General features: G+C 40.9%; 1 protein-coding gene across 7 annotated transcripts in view; it reads left to right on the forward strand.

The window, feature by feature from the left end:
- The window catches only part of GNB1L (G protein subunit beta 1 like), a 50,283-nt gene that overhangs the window by 22,584 nt on the left and 11,796 nt on the right, over window positions 1-15,903 (forward strand). For 6 of the 7 annotated variants that reach the window (XM_082065911.1, XM_082065913.1, XM_082065915.1 and 3 more), the window contains exons 2-6: window positions 4,912-5,039; window positions 5,276-5,401; window positions 7,161-7,323; window positions 10,967-11,065; window positions 15,628-15,843. In XM_082065911.1, the coding sequence (XP_081922037.1) occupies window positions 4,912-5,039; window positions 5,276-5,401; window positions 7,161-7,323; window positions 10,967-11,065; window positions 15,628-15,843 (732 nt within the window). Of the gene's footprint in view, window positions 1-1,070; window positions 1,176-4,911; window positions 5,040-5,275; window positions 5,402-7,160; window positions 7,324-10,966; window positions 11,066-15,627; window positions 15,844-15,903 lie in introns of all 7 variants that reach the window. The other variant, XM_082065914.1, reaches the window with a different exon arrangement.

Below are 15,903 nucleotides of genomic sequence, written 5' to 3' on the forward strand. Positions count from 1 at the left end.
TTCTGTCTGTGCACACAACCATGTGTTTGGGGGGACTGGGATGAGAAAGCAAGAAACAGGCTGCCTGGCTTTTGATTTTGCATTCTAACATAAGTGGCTGTATTGAAACGCTGCTCATGAATTGGCTTCTGGTAGCCCTGAACTCTTTTTCTCTGCTTCCTACAAGTGCCGTATAGCGAGGCAGCATTTTGCATCACCCAGGGATGTCTAAGGTGTTTCTAAGTCCCGCTGTGTTGCGGCACAATTCCGGGAGGCGAAGCAGGTGCTGGTGTGCGGGAAGGGCCGCCGCACGTGGGCATTTCCACCACCCTGAAACCCAGTTCTCCGCAGTGGGTTGGAGGCTGGAAACGTGGGAGTATTGTGTTTGGAAAGCTCATGCTGCAGGGGCTGCCTGCTGTATTTTAATACTGGAGCTTGTAAATGTAATGGAATACACAAAATTGCTTTACACTGTTAATTTGAGGGAGTCGTTTATGTGCACTGACTTCCTGTGCAGTTACAGCTTGCGACCCGCTTGGAAAACACACCCACACGCTATACAGCATGGCAGGTGTCACCCAGCTTATCAGTGAGCGCACGTAGGCACAGAAGTGCGGGATAAAAAGGGGCTTTTGTATTAATAAAAAAGAAAGAGCCTAAGAAGGGGGGAGAACAATTTCTTCACATCTTTCTCAACTCCTTTTTTCCTCTGAGTTTTCCTTTGGGAAGGGTGGCACCTGGTAGATGAGGAATTTTCAAAAAATAACAGGGATTTCATATATCTGTTTGTGAGCACACCTGGATGCGTCGAATATTTTGCAGTAGTAATTATGTCTGCACACCTGCTGGTTTCAGTCCCAAATCAGTTTGCCAGACATGCCTAGAGAGATTTATTTCTCCTATACCTGAAAACGCTCTTTTACCGCTGAGTTTTCACCGCTCTGAATAAGCCTAAAGAAAAAAGAGGAGGATTTTTTCTTGTCTTTGCTTGAGCCCTTGGTCTCTCAAACTGAACTGTGGGGTTTGTAGGGGGAGGATGGCGTTTGGATGATATTTTAATAGCAATTTGTTTTTGCTTCAATGTGTGATAGAAATACAAGTGACAGGAGTGGGAACAGGAGAGTTGCTGAATTCTGCCGGAATTTTTCCTGTGGGAATCTCTTAATGTTTCTAATTCTCTGAGAGATTTTTCGAAGGTAATCCTTTTGACGTTTACATATTTTAAATGACTCTCATTAAATAAAAGCTTAACTTTTTTATATTAAATGATGAAGTGATGATACTGGAATACCACTGCATAGACATTGAAATGGTTTTGAGGATTTTTCTAATTGCAACCTAAACAAAATAAGTTTTGTGAGGGATATTAATAGTGAATTGTTCTTTAAAATAACATCGTTTTGAAGGAAATTCAGTTGTTCTGGCATTTAGTAGCAGCATTTTTTTTTTAGACAGAACACTTTTTAGTACCCAATGTGCAGTGCGTGTAGCCATTTGCTAATTAAAACACTAATTTGAACATCTGGGTTTTCCACTCCTTGCTCGCAGAGCAAATATAATCCGTGCAGGCGCCCAAGGGTTTGCGCTGCACCTTGTGAAAAATACTTGTAGTTGTGTGTGTCATCCCGGAGCGCAGTTCAGCCCCCGAAGGAGGATGCTGTTACAAGCACTAAAAGTAGAACAACTTTTAATAAATACGAGTGTGATGATGAGGTGTTGCATCTCTTACTGGTGATACCCTCTTGCAAACAAATAATGCCATAAGCAAAGTGATTCGTATCTTTTAAATGTCCTTTCACAGGAGGCAGGAGCCATAGCATGAGGATATCTCAGGGATGAACATATAGTCTAACCCTACGATGCTTTGAAATGAACTTTCTTCTACAGGTTGCACTTTGCTTGTTCAAGCCCTTGAGCCAGATTTTGCTCTCAGACCAGCCTAAATACTAAGCAAATTAATTTAATTAAATTTGCTGCAGATATCCCCAGTTAACAAGAACAGATTGGTCTCCCTGAGGCTAGACAGAGTTAACAAGAAAATAAATATTGTGCTAATTAGAGAACTCATTTGCAGACACCTGGGGTGAAACTTTCAAAAGTCCTAGAGATTTAGGATTGAAAATTCATTTGAAAATGACTCTGAGGTTTCTAAATCACTTAGGCACTTTTTAAAAATTTACCCAGGGGCTCTAACCATTGCACACTCATCATATTTAGCATGTTTGCAGCTGTTTGCTTAGCAAAGCATGGTATAACCATTATCAATTAGTATCAGTGTACCACAATGTATTTCATTATCCCTGTAAGTGAAGCAGAGCTGCCTGCTGAGTTGAAGGGAGGCTAAATGTCATGTTTTGGAGGATGCTTATGTGTCACCAGGAACAGCCAGACGCTTTCTTGGAGGTTTTAAGGCACCAGTGCACCAAATTCCCATCTACTTGTGACCTCATGGGAATTTCTGTTGATTTAAGTACCTAAGAACTTTTAATTAAATCTTGGTCTTAAGGGACTTGGTCTTAAGTCCAAGCTCATGGGTGAAGAAGACAGCACAGATGCAATTTTATAGTTCAGGACTTGCTGGAAGACAAATGAGACACTTAATATTGTCACACTGCCATTCATCTGCTGAGTCACGATAGGAAGTAACAAGGAGTTATATGCCAAATAAAAAATGACATAGGTTTAATATTAAGCCAAATTTCCCAATTCACATATCTGATTAGCTAAAAAGCAAGCAAGGAGCCAGCCTTCATGGAGCAAAAAGTCCCTTCACTTGCTTGTGGCTTGGAAGTACATTTTCAGTTGTTTTTTTTCCTGTAGCCAGTCTGAGGATTGTTCTGAAATATTGTCCTTGTAAAGACATGCATTAGTAGCGTCTGTTCCATGCCAGGCAAAACCCTTCCCACAGCCACGCACACACTTGCTGTCTGTCAGCAAAAACTTCTGTGTTGGTAATTAGAAAAATGCTATTAAAAACCTGCCTTGTAATCCCGGATCGCCTCTGGGTTGGCTCACTTCTGGTTTGTTTTCCTTGCTCAGTGTACTAACCCAGGATGGTTCCATCCTGAAGAGGGACCCCACTCCTCTGACAAGCCACCTCGTTACTGCTTTATTTACCTGGTTCTACAGAGTGTCCCTCTGAGCAACAGCATGCGGCTGTAGTGTCACAAAGGGGTGACCTTTGGTGACAAAATCCTTGGTCTAACAAGTTTGTAACAGCTGGATCTCACCATGGGGGTGAACCTGTGCATCATGTAATCATCTGAAAATTCACTCTGGCCTATCATGAGTCTAGATCATCAGACAACACCATAAAACACATGAGTCAGGGCACTAAAACATGGAGGTTATCCACTGAGCTCATTATTTTCATACCTAATTACACAGCACTATTGAGGGAGAATTGCACATTGTGCTGAAGAATCCTGTTTCACCACTAATCCTAAAAGATAATTGTATTTAATTAGGACCCCTAGGTACCATGGTGATTACTGATCTATAAACACTCAAGGTAGACCTGCAAATGAGGTGCAATAGCAAGTGCATCCATTAAACACAACTCAAAAGCTGATACTGAGGTGAGATGACAATTACAAGTTGAGCTGTTTTAATTTACCGTGTAACTTGTAGCTCTAGCACTTTGTTTTGATTCTCTGCAATTCCCCTGCTGTGAACCAGCCGGCAGAAAAACCCACTGATCTTCCCTTACCGAATTTAGAAAATGTGTTATTTAATCCAGTCTAATATATGTATAAATGAGAAAGAGTGATAAGAGTTGATGTCTGTAGTGGCAAAAGGTGTCCTTTTCTGTATGAAGTCAGGTCAAAAAGGAAGAAGCAGGAATACAAGTGTGACTAGTAATGTCACAGAGAAAGCCATGAAAACTTTTCATGGCGAAGGTGTTTCTTGCAATGCCTGTTATATTGCATTTTCCAATGAGTTGCAGATTGTGCTTACAGTCAAAGAAGCTGCTGGCTGCCTTGTCCCAGCACAGCTCTGGAGGGTCATTTGACACAGAGAAGTTGCCCTTGTCCTTTGGTGCTTGCATACAACTGCCAGCAAAGGCATTAACGTGCATGGAAATACACAGTGAATGTGCTGGATCAGTAGGAGTGTGTCTAATCAGATCACACAAACTGTCTCTGTCAGTTTGTAACGAATTGTCCTTCGCATTTCCCATGTTAGGGCAACATGCTTCCCCATCTGATGCGCTGTTCTTTGCTGACTTGGGCCGCATTTGAACCAATGACATAAAGCTGAAAGCATCCATCTCTATTGATCCTCTGGGGAATACAAACCCCTTGGAATATAATGTTAGACGCAGTAGTCACTATGCTCGTGTAAAATACTGCATTTATTTTTTCAAGTAATGGTGCTTGCAACCAAAAATTGTTGGGAGTAATGGGATTCTTGTGTAAAAATGATCATAACTCTAATCTCATCTGAAATTCTTTTCAGTTGATATGTTCACTGCAATGCTTTTCTGTGTTTGTGAGTGGAAAGCACAGAAACAGCATTTTTATGGGGCGGAAGTGAAAAGACTTGCCAAGGGGCTAAGTGGAATGATAAATTGCTTGCCCACTGAAATTATGGGTATCCAGTTTCTTGCATTCTGCAGCTCTTCCTTTCTTCAGCAAGGAGAACAGCTGAACAGTTTTGTATTTACAAGTGTACAAGTGGTGCATGCACATGGTCAGCTCAGCACTTACCTTGCTTTAAAAGGAATGCAGCACAAAGCAGATTTGACAGCCGCTTCATCAACTGATGGTAAGGGGAGATATGTTACACTGAATGTATGGCGAGTAGAAATAACATCCACTCATGATAATACACAGAGGAAAGTAATGGTCCTGATCAGAATATATTTAAAGTTGCAATTGCACTTTAGGCTGCCTTCCCTGCTATATTTGTGCCTTTTCCTCGCTCCCCCAGGTCATTGCTCGGATGGCTCTGCCACCTCCGGATCCGCAGTTTGTTCTCAGGGGTACCAGCGCTGCAGTCCACACGCTGCATTTTTCCTGTGGAGGCCAAGAACCTGATGTCCCCATTCTTTTCTCTGGGTAAGTAAACTAGGATTTCTGGCTGAGTTGAGCATCATATCGACATTTTCTTTTAAAAACAAAGTGTATTATTTAGAAAAATTGTACCTGGAGAAAACGACAATGCATGGTTGGTAAATGATGTGTGTGTTACCTTTGTGCAACTGTGTCAATTCTGGAAAAAAAGGAGAAGAATCAGACTCTCTTATCAGATTGTCTGCAGTGGTCACACTGAAAGCATCTGTTCTTCCTGCCAGGTCTGAGAACGGGCTTATCCACGTCTGGAACCTGAAAACACACAGAGTGGACGCAGCGCTGGATGGCCATGGAAGAAAATCTGTCTACTGCGTGCAGACAATGGGTGGTAAAGACACGCTCCTCAGGTTAGCAAAGCAGGCAACAAACAGTGAAATGGTTCTTGGTTTTGTGAGGTACATGGTTGAAGAAGAAATAAAGAAGTCTTATTTCTGGGGTCACCGAAAGTCTCTCCAACACATATGGAAATGTAAAGTACAACAATACAGAAAAACTGTAGAACAAAAAGCGGGAAAAATATACAATTAATTTATGATAGATATGTTATGACATCACAACAACTTGGAGTCCATAGTGTCTTTATTACTGCCTTGGGATCAGGTGAGGTCTTTGGGTAAAGGAAATACACTTGGATTTGAAGTTGACAAATGCTTCACAACTGGTTCTCAGGGAAGATCAAAACTGATATAAATGGTTTATAAATAGGGGGGAGAGGGAGAAAAGGTAAGGAAAGAAAAATCGGAGATGGAGAATGGAAGACTGAAAATGAGCAAGAATGCCGAGCTGCACACCTTTGCTTTGTTGCAAAATACCTTCTATTCTTGTTTAGCAAGGGAAGGTTGGGAAGATTTGTGTACTTTGGATTAGACAAGTGATCTAGAGTAGATGCCAAAGTGTCTGTATGACTGGGAGGTGTTCTGACATGTTTATCTGGAGAAGACATCTCATAATATGCAGTGGAACTCATTAGCATTTATATTTGTTATCTGCTTAAGTACAATTATCAACACTACCCCATAAAATCATATTAAATAAAGTATTGTTTGTATGATTGTAAAGTTTTTCCATACCTCTATTTTTACTGTATATTTATAACAGTTCACATAGAAGTGCGATTTTAGGACAGCAGTTACCTGTATTTTTTGTTCCTCTGTTCTAAAGCTAAATCACAATTGCTTGCAGTACCACATTGTTTGTATGCCCAGTGCTATAAATGTTTGGACAGTTTGTCACTGCTGAACAGCAGATGAGAGTTTCTGTGTTGATGCTGAAGAAGTCCCAACAGTCTGTAGATTTGCATCTACCTGTTTTGGTTTCATACTTCCATCAGGTAATACTGCTAATTAAAATAAGGAGTGGATAAAGGATTTTTTATGAGTCCTTGTCCCAGGTGATAACATGAGGACACAAATCCTGTGCTACTGTAGTTTGTGGATTGGAAACTTCTCCACAGTGGTACTTTGTTCCAGAGCCAGCGGGAGCACGTAAATAGGTAGCAGTTAATGCTGTGCCCGTTGTTTGGCCTCCTTGGTCCTGCTGTCTGGACCAACACACAGGCTTTTTGCGGGATGGAGAGGTTCGCAGGGAGGTCTCTGTGTGAGCTGCACTAGTGCATCCGTGATGCAGCGGCTGGTTCTCTGGTTTTGGATGATTTAACCACAGCATTGCACTGTTTAATTCCTGCTACCCACTGCACTGCCAGTCCCTCTCCTGTTGTGTCTCCACACATACAGAATCGGAACAGTCATCTGTGCCCGCCCTGTGCCTGTGGGAAGCTGACCACTGAATAACTGTAGCTTTTTATTTATCTTTGATGCACTCATCTTGTTACTGTTGTCTTGTTATTTGTCTTTCAGCTGTCAACACGCCTGACATTTCTGTTTCATTGCTAGGGTGGAAGAGTGCTAAATGTGTTATTCTCTGGATACTTTTATTTCCTTTTAAATTAGGTCTAATCAATGGTAAAATTTAAGTATTTTTATTATGAAGATGTTCAAATACTCATGACACTTCATTAATATATACGCACAACTTAGAGATACTAACCTGCAGGAAGCCAGACTTCCTCAGACCTGGTGCTCACAAATAACCTTTTCCCTGTCACAGTCAGGGCCGTGACCAGAGGATCTGCCTGTGGGATTTAGCAGAGGGACGGACTTCAGTGACGGATTCTGTCTTCACAGAGAATGTGGGGTTCTGCAGATGCTCTCTCTTAAAGGTGGCGCAGGGACGCTGGCTCATGGCCATGGCAGCCAAAGCCACAGACGAGGTAGGAAGTGTCTCTTTTTCCGGTGCTTTTACTTTTGAAATGAGATCGTTCAGAAGGGAAAACATCATTGCTCTCAAAGGTCCAGCTCAAGAGAGGGCAGCACAAGGAACCTTTGGGGTTGCTAATCACTAATTTTACCTGCCAGAAAGATGACCGATTTATATAACTCATGCTCTAATAACAAGGATACCACCCCAATATTTGTCTGACCTTTAAGTATTTGCAGCTGCTCGTCAACTTTCATGTGCAGGAGTTTTGAAAACTCTTCTGGTGCTGCTGAATGCTCCTACAGGGGAACAAGAGTCCTTCTGGGGAGCTAATGGTCAGAAATTCTGCCATCAGATGGGGGTACTCATCTTCCTCCTGAAGCTGAAAGTCGTGTTTGGGGAGAGAAGGGGAGGTGCAGGTGATTTGTAATGCGATATGTGGTCTTCCACCCCAGGCTAATTCTTCCGCTGGTACTTTGGCTGGAAGTAGTTGAATTACTATTAACGGCCAGAGGTTTGCTCAGTGTGAGATAATTGTAGGGTCCATTTCAGCTCCACTGGGTAAGTCCACACGTAATACCCACTGTCACAGCAATCACTGACTGACGGCTTTGTTGGCAGTTTCCACTTCTGCTTTGTAGAAATCATATTTTTGTTTTCTTTGAAGGACTATTGGAGGACATAACACAAACATAAATTATTTCAAATATTTGACATCAAAATACAAAAAATATTAAAATTGACATAAATATGAAAATAATACTGTGGCTAACTGCAAATTGTTCATGAACATAAAAGGTCACATGCTTATCTAGACTACGGGATGCGTACCTTAAAACTGGAAGTCGCATATTTTATGTATGAAGTAATAAGCGGGAATGGTGCCTGTATTGCTAGAAAACGTGAAGTTTTTATTATTCAGAAGTTAAGCACATATTTAAGTACTTTGTTGGCTCCCAGCCAGAGTGTTCAGCCTTTTACAGAACAGAGTAAGCCTGTAGACACAACCACTGTACCAGCAAATACAGCCATTCTAAGCCCCATATGTTGTTCTGATCAAACAAAGAACTCTCCATTTTACAGCAGTGCTCAATAATATTTAAGTTAAACAAAATTGACAAGTGCATTCTTGAGTCAGACAAAGAGTGTGCACACACTTTGTGGTCAGAATTAACCAATCGTCTGATCCAAAGAGAAGACATTCACCACAATGGCTCTTACAACTCATCTCTGTTTTATTTTCATTTGTTTGCTTACACCCTGTGAACTGATAGTGATTGGCTGTCTCCTGAGGTAAAAGAGTTCCACTCTGTGTACGAACCTTTACATTAGAACTGTGGCAGGTTTCAATAAATTCACATAAGCTCCCATAATATATAGTGCTTCCAAATAGGCAGCAGTGTGTGAGACACAGTACATTTGCAGCTTATGATTAAAATTAAGACTTAATAAGTGTTTATGCTTGGCTGGTGCCCAAAAAAAGAGTAATTTTGTCTTAAAGCAGGTTCAGTCCATAAATAATGAGATCTGAACAGGCATTTATTTGTTCATGATTGCATTTAAATCACCAATTATGAGTTACGCGCACTTCTCTTGCCAATTTGCCAGAAACACGTTAAAAGCTTTATTAATGTGAAAAAGAAAAAGGGTGTGTTTCCTTGTGGCCAGTTTTAGCCACCCAGGAACACTAGTAACCTCAGGCAAAGGCAAATCTTTCTCCTATTAAGCAAAACCAATGTAAACACAGAACTTCAAGTTTTAGGTTACAGTTGTCAAAATATATGAAATAGTATTTATTTCTAAGGCTCGGTTGCCTCTCATGCAGACGGTCTCTGGAACTGTCAGTCCTGCCGCCTCCTGCAAAAAGCTTTTCTCATCTTTTTTTCTTTGTCCTCTGTGAGCCCATCTGTAGCTCTTGTACCAGATTGTCCATTTTCAATCAAGGTAAAGAAAAGGAGGTTTGGTGGTGGTGGGTTTTTGTCTTTTAACCTGCAAAGTGCATTTATCACAGTGAATTTATCTTTCCTTATTACATGAAAGTTGCAGTTTCAGTCCTGTCTAAGAGCCTCTTTGGAGGGCCAGTGATGAAGGGTGAAAGATGGGAGCAGCTCATCTTCATATTTATAGCTCATTTCCTGCAATAGCTAACTTGGTCATTAAGTTAATAGCGAGCAAAGTGCCAAGAGAAAAGCATCTTTTGTTAAGAGTGCAGCTCCAAAGAACCACAACTCCCAGATGACCAAACTTTGGTTTGTTCATAGGTTGGGTCTACAGATCGGACGGCTCTTTTCTGTAGTCGCCGTTCCTCAGATCTGGGGAATAGTTTCCTGCTCCATTGCTAAGTGGCTTTAGGAAGTGTTGTGTATGTTGTGTTTAGTTCGTTGTCAACTCGCAGTGTGGAGTGCAGCTGGCTTTTGGCAGGCCAGCTCGCAACCTGTAGAAATAGGAAGATGTTCTGGCAAGCTTTAAACTGAAGGTCTGGGGTTGGAACACCATCACAGCTGCCGTGGTCTTGACTGATCCCTCCCAGAGGAGCCATATTTGTGTAATACCTCATCTCAGATGCTCAAGGAAATCCGCATGACTGGGGCTGTCCAACAGCACTGCTGGGCTTTTGCACATTCTGAAATAGCCTGGAGTGGCTGGCTAGCCTGGATTTATCAAATGTTTGAAGTCCTTCAATTTTACGACATAATGCAGACTATTGTTTATTTAATTAAAATAAATGATCACCTCAGTGATTAAGTATACATTCAAGAAAAAGCGATGTTCCTGGCAGCAAGTTTTTGATACCTAGGAACTTGTATTTCTCCATAGTTCCAGGCTTGAGAATCAGCCCAGAATGAAGAACTTCTGTGTCAATCAAGAGACTCAAAACCTTCCAGTGCCAAATTGCAAAGTCCTGCATCATCCTGAGGTGGAAATGAGCTACTTCCTTGGCAGAGAAAAGACTTGCCCAGTGATTAATGAAAAAAAAAATCAGATCCATAGTTCTCTACCATCATTGCAAGCAACAGTGGAAGCTGCTGTGTAGACAGAGAGCAGGTGTTTAACACAGTATTGTCTGACCCTGCTTTGAATAAGGTCAGACAATATTGGGTTAAAAATACCTGCATGCCATCAGTGCCCCAGCCTGCATTAGCAGGTAATTCAGGGTTTACATCTTGTTAGTGCAGTCAGACAGTAAATAAAAACTCCACCTCATATATATATAGCCTATATTTCCACACAAGCTCTGTGTTACCAGGACAGAACAGACAATGCAAGTGTCCACAAGTGAATATAACAAATCAGCAAAAGAGATGGAATGTAACAAATTAGCAAAAGAGATGGAAAAAGGGGAAAGGGAGAAGAAGGAAGCATAATGCACAATATCATTTACTGTACAGAAAGAAAACCAAAATACAGATTAACTAGAGAGCGGAAGAAGAAGAGGTGTTCATTCTAGCAGTTTTGTCTTTCCTAACACAATGCATTTATTTAAGTAGCTGTATTTTCCCCTACAGCTCCAACTTAATATGCATTCCTCAGTTTCCTCCAGACAGTTTTTACTGGAAGAGTTTATAGTAGCCTTAATCATCCTAAAAGACTTGTGTTTTTAACAGCAGAGTTTTGACCTGGAGCCTGACCAAATACTCTTGTTTTCCTGATGTCAGGTTCAGGTTTTGGAGCTGCCATCCAAGACGTCAGTCTGTACCTTGAAGCCAGAGGTGGGTGCCAAGCTGGGCATGCCCATGTGTCTGAAGCTATGGCAGGTAAGGCAAGAGCGCCTGCTAATTGTGAAATGTTTTCCCTGTGATTCATTTTATATGCAGCACATGAATCTTTCTTCACTTGGATTTTGATTTATTATCAAACCAATCAAGTAATTATACTATTAAAGGGGGGAAAGATTTGTGAACATCCTTAATGTAACTTTCAGAGCTTTCCAAGCTTTAATGGAAGATTTGCAAATGCTCAGGGAGAGCTTTGTATCCTTAGGATAGATACAGTTTGTGCATCAATCAAGAGGAAAATGAGTGACTTACCAAAGCCCGTTGTTTGATATGGTTTCTCGCTGCATTAAGAATGATGAGAAATGATTGAGTTACTTAAAAAAACCCAGTGATTTTAATGGCAGGTTACATTCACTGCAGTGCCCTCAGGACAAGGAAGCACTCTATGAACATTTCTATTCCAGACATACAATAGGAACAAAATATTTATGGTTGTATTGACTTTGGGCAAAAAGGTAAATAAAAGCAGTTAATGAAAAAAACACATTTGCAGAGTATTCAGCAAATAATGTTTCTGGGGTGCCACCGGTGAAAGACAAGTAATACAAAAAAGTGGCAGCAGAGGGAGGAAGGAGTTTTTGTGATCGGTTCTAAACTTCCAAAGAATTGGTGACAAAGGTGATTTCCAGTTTAACCCCTGACCACATACAGTTATAGGTCTCCAGAGCTGATTTCAAGTATGTTATTCCTGCAAGTTCATCTGAGCATTTGTATTGGTTTCAGTTGAAAAAATTATCAATTGGTTGTGAATTTGAGGCCTTGGGTCCTGAACCGACTGAAGTTTAGAGGAGGTCAGGTGCTGACTTCAGACAGAAGCAAGAGAGGTTCAAGTCCCATGGTGTAATTAAAAACTAGAAAGAAAATTAGAAGGCAAATTAAATAGACTGATCAAACCTTTATTAAACAGCAAGTTTCTCCTAAAAATGCAATCAGTGTTCAGTACTCAATGAAATGAATGGGTCTTTCTGTCTCCTGGACATATTTTAATAAGATGAAGATAACTGAGGAAATGTTCAGTGTTGAAAATTTTGTTGCCTTCATAAAAAGTCCTCTGTCTTGCCCTATTTTCTACATGCATTAATATCGCTATTCCTCTAGGAAGGAGGTGCAGGTGCAGAGTCTTAATTTTATGTAGTTTTTAATTTTGTTGCCAGTGGGGATAAAGCAGAGGACTGGGAACTGGGAGAGGTAAATTATTCCATGTAAATTCTGGCTTTGGGAAGTCACCACAACTTCCTAGACTGCAACAGGCAAGGATGGATAATGCCTTACAGTCTTGCAGCTGTATTTGCTCTTTTACCGATGCATGCAACTCAGTTTAAATGCATGGGGGAGGACGCTGCTTTTCAGGGCAAATAATTATCCGTGGTGTACCGAAGTGATGCTCTGCGTTCTGTTTCATGGTTTTGCTGGAAGTGGCTGAGTAACCCTGAAACTGTAACAGCAGAGGAGGGCGAGCTAACCCAGCTGTGCTCCTTCCTTCCCGTCCGGGGTTTCTTTGTACATTGCTGCGTTGGGCAATAGAGACGTACCCAGGAGATGAGCACTCCTCAGCCTATCGCTTGTGGGCACCGTGTTGCCTAAGAGAGCATTTGACGTTGCTTATGGCACAGTAAATTAACAAGTTGAAACAGAAGCTGATATAGAGAAAGCCACACAATGGTGTGAAGGAAGCACGCTCAGGGCTGTTGGCCAACATGAGTTTGGGGGCCGCAGCCATGTATTGTCGTATTTTTTTTGCAAACCAATAAAAAAAGATCTACGTATCAGGGCAACAACGCACCTTACCAGCAGCAGCATGAATTAGAAACTTCACTGCAGAGCAGAATGAAATCGAGGCTTAGGTTAGGCTGGGAGAGTAAGCCTCACTTCTCCTAAACAGTTAAAAAGCTTGCAGCTGTTTACTTTGTTTGTTTGAAATATTTTTCTCATTTTACTAGGTCTGTCCTTAGGTGCATTAGTTCATTCAATGTTGGGGTTTTTTGCCTTGTGAAAATTCATATTCTTAAATGCACTGTCCCTTCAGCTTCACACCTTCCTGCTATTACTAATTGGGTGGGGTAGGATTTGCAGAACTAAGGATAGTTTTCCCTTAAATTTTTTGCACTCCTTGAGGAAGGCATCATGTTGCGTAATGGTGCAAACAAAATAATTCAAAAGGTATAATACATGTAGAAACTGGAAACGCAGAGTTATTACTTTATATAAACTATAGCAATTATTCCTGTTGAGTTGACAGCAGATCACCTTTTCTTCCTTCCTTGACAGTTATCCAAATGCAACAACAAAATGTTCTGCTTAGGAAGAACAATGATTTATAATTTAATTTTTCCACTGAAATCAAAACATGAATGGTGAAGACTTTTCACCAGAAGTGTCCGTGATTGGGAACTGAAATAAATAGGCCCTTGTGAACCACGGCTTGGTGAGTCCAGGCATCAGACTGAGAGCTCCCCTGATCTTTCAATAGCTTTTATTGTTTAATTTCAAGTAGATGTACTCATTGAAATATTACACTTCATAAGATTAGGAAAAGTCAGGAAGAATAAGTGTGGAAGACCTTCATTTCATAGAAAAACAATACTTTATTTTTTAAATATACCAGTCTTAGATCTCACCTGCAAATTACTGGTTTTCAAATATAAGCTCAGATACCAACAACCTTTGAGCAAGGCAGAGGGCTGACCCTGCCCACCCCGATCTTGTTTATCAGCTAATGAATGAATTGTGTAGAGCCCCAGGGCTCCGGGGGAGTCCGGTGCTCATAGGAGAGCAGTACAAATAATTGGGGGGTTATGCCCAAACTGGGGGCCTTATTTAAACTTAATTGAAGTACCTATGAAATACATTGCTTTGCTTTGAAGGTTTTATCTTTTATTAAAAAGAAATAAAATCTGGAATGTTAGTTTCAACCAGATTTTTCTAACTTCTTCCCAGTATTAAAAACAAGGTACTCTTCATCCAAAACACCTGATGAGTTAACATTAATTCATATATATTTGACATATATTCATTGCTCTGATGTTACTACTTTAGCAAATCAAAAGTTCAACAGAAAAATCCTGCACAGTTCTGGGCACTATGAGACACCCTCTTTGCAGGCCTCTCTAGCCAGGGCATGCTCCCTACCTTTTCAAAAGAAAAGGGATCTTAAAGCAAAGAACGAGACTCCTGCAGGTCCCAGGTGTGGGCAGAACTGTTCAGAAAGGTGACGTAGGGGATTTCCCCTTGGCTTCCTTTTTTTAAGGAGCAATTTTCTTCCCTGAGATCCATTCCTCATTTAAACACTTATTTATGCTGAATAAATCTGAGGAAGAACATGAGGCCTTTACTCAGCAGTCTTATTACCTGGACCACCCATCTCTTGTTAGTCTAACTCCCCCTAGAACAAATAATAACCAGTGGGAGACCAGTCTGGACCATTAACAGAGGCAGTGAGCCCTTGGCCACTACAGGGTTGTATCATGACATTGACAGACAGAAAATCTGAAGAATTTCATTCAATAGTGTCATGCCAGTAAAAATTAATTCTTTATAAATACCCTTTATTTTGAACTGAGTATCTTGTAGGATCAGACAGTGCTTGGAAAGAGCTGAATAAGCTATTGGATATATTTCTTAGGGTAAGATGTCCCTGCAGTTGTGGTTTCTGTGGTCACAAACCCAATAGCTATTTTGGTGTTTCTTCTCCTATTAAAGAAATAACTGGCATTAACAGATTCGTGTTTCTTAGTTGCTTTTCATTAGGGATTTGCATCTTCACTCACATAACCAGTTACTGCTCACAGAGTCATTAGTCTTTTGGCTGGCGCAATGATGAATATTTTCCTTAAGTGTGACATGTAATCCAGTAATGTTCCCTTCTTTGAGTTATTTCAGAGGCTTAAATAAATTAGGTGTCTGCCCAGGGTGCCATGCCCTTTGGCCTGTGACATCATTAATCAAAATAGCTTTCAATTGGTTACAGTGGGACTCGGGCGCCCGTTAACCCCTTGGTGACTCACCCAGAGATTCCTGAGGAGAGGTTCAGTGTTTACCATTAAGTACTGTGGTGCACTTGGGTAAACGCTCCCTGTGTGTAACCCTACACTTGGCAATGTGAAATGGGAACCTTTACACATGGCACTTCTTTCAGTGTCCATACGGGAAGTAAAACGGCTGAAAACTTCACGCAGCCTTTTTTTCAGGTGTTGTAGAGGGCAATAGTTTATATTTTCAGTGAGAAATTTTCTATCTATATGCGTGTGTATATATGTATGTGTTTTATATATATATATATATATATATATATATATAAAAAACATAGACTTTTATATGCAGATATAAAAAACATAAGTGCATGTCAGCAGTTACCTAGTAAAGGTTTTTGTAAGTGGAAGGACTATCAGGATTTCACATTCAGATTGCTGAACATTTCACTTCTACACCAGTCAGCATTTTCATTTATTCTTTTTGGTGCTTGGACTGAAACCTACTTGGGGATGACAATTTTCCTAACAGACTATTTACTTTTCAAACAATTGTACTTTTCTCTTGATCAGCTCAGCTGTGGTTCACAACCTTTACTTCTGGCTGGCTATGAAGATGGATCAGTGGTCCTTTGGAATTTGTCAACGGGAAAAGCCTTGAGCCAACTTGTTTGCCACCAGGAGCCAGTGATGAGCCTTGACTTTGACTCGGAGAAGGCCAAGGGGATCTCGGGCTCATCTGAAAAGGTGCTCAGCATCTGGAGCCTCAATGAGCAACAGAACCTCCAGGTCAGGATCATTGGCCCTCTAGTGTCATTTATCCCACTTTGCACTAACAGTTTGATAGAC

The sequence above is a fragment of the Streptopelia decaocto genome, assembly GCF_964273445.1.
Source record: "Streptopelia decaocto genome assembly, chromosome: 15".
Classification (NCBI taxonomy): domain Eukaryota; kingdom Metazoa; phylum Chordata; class Aves; order Columbiformes; family Columbidae; genus Streptopelia; species Streptopelia decaocto.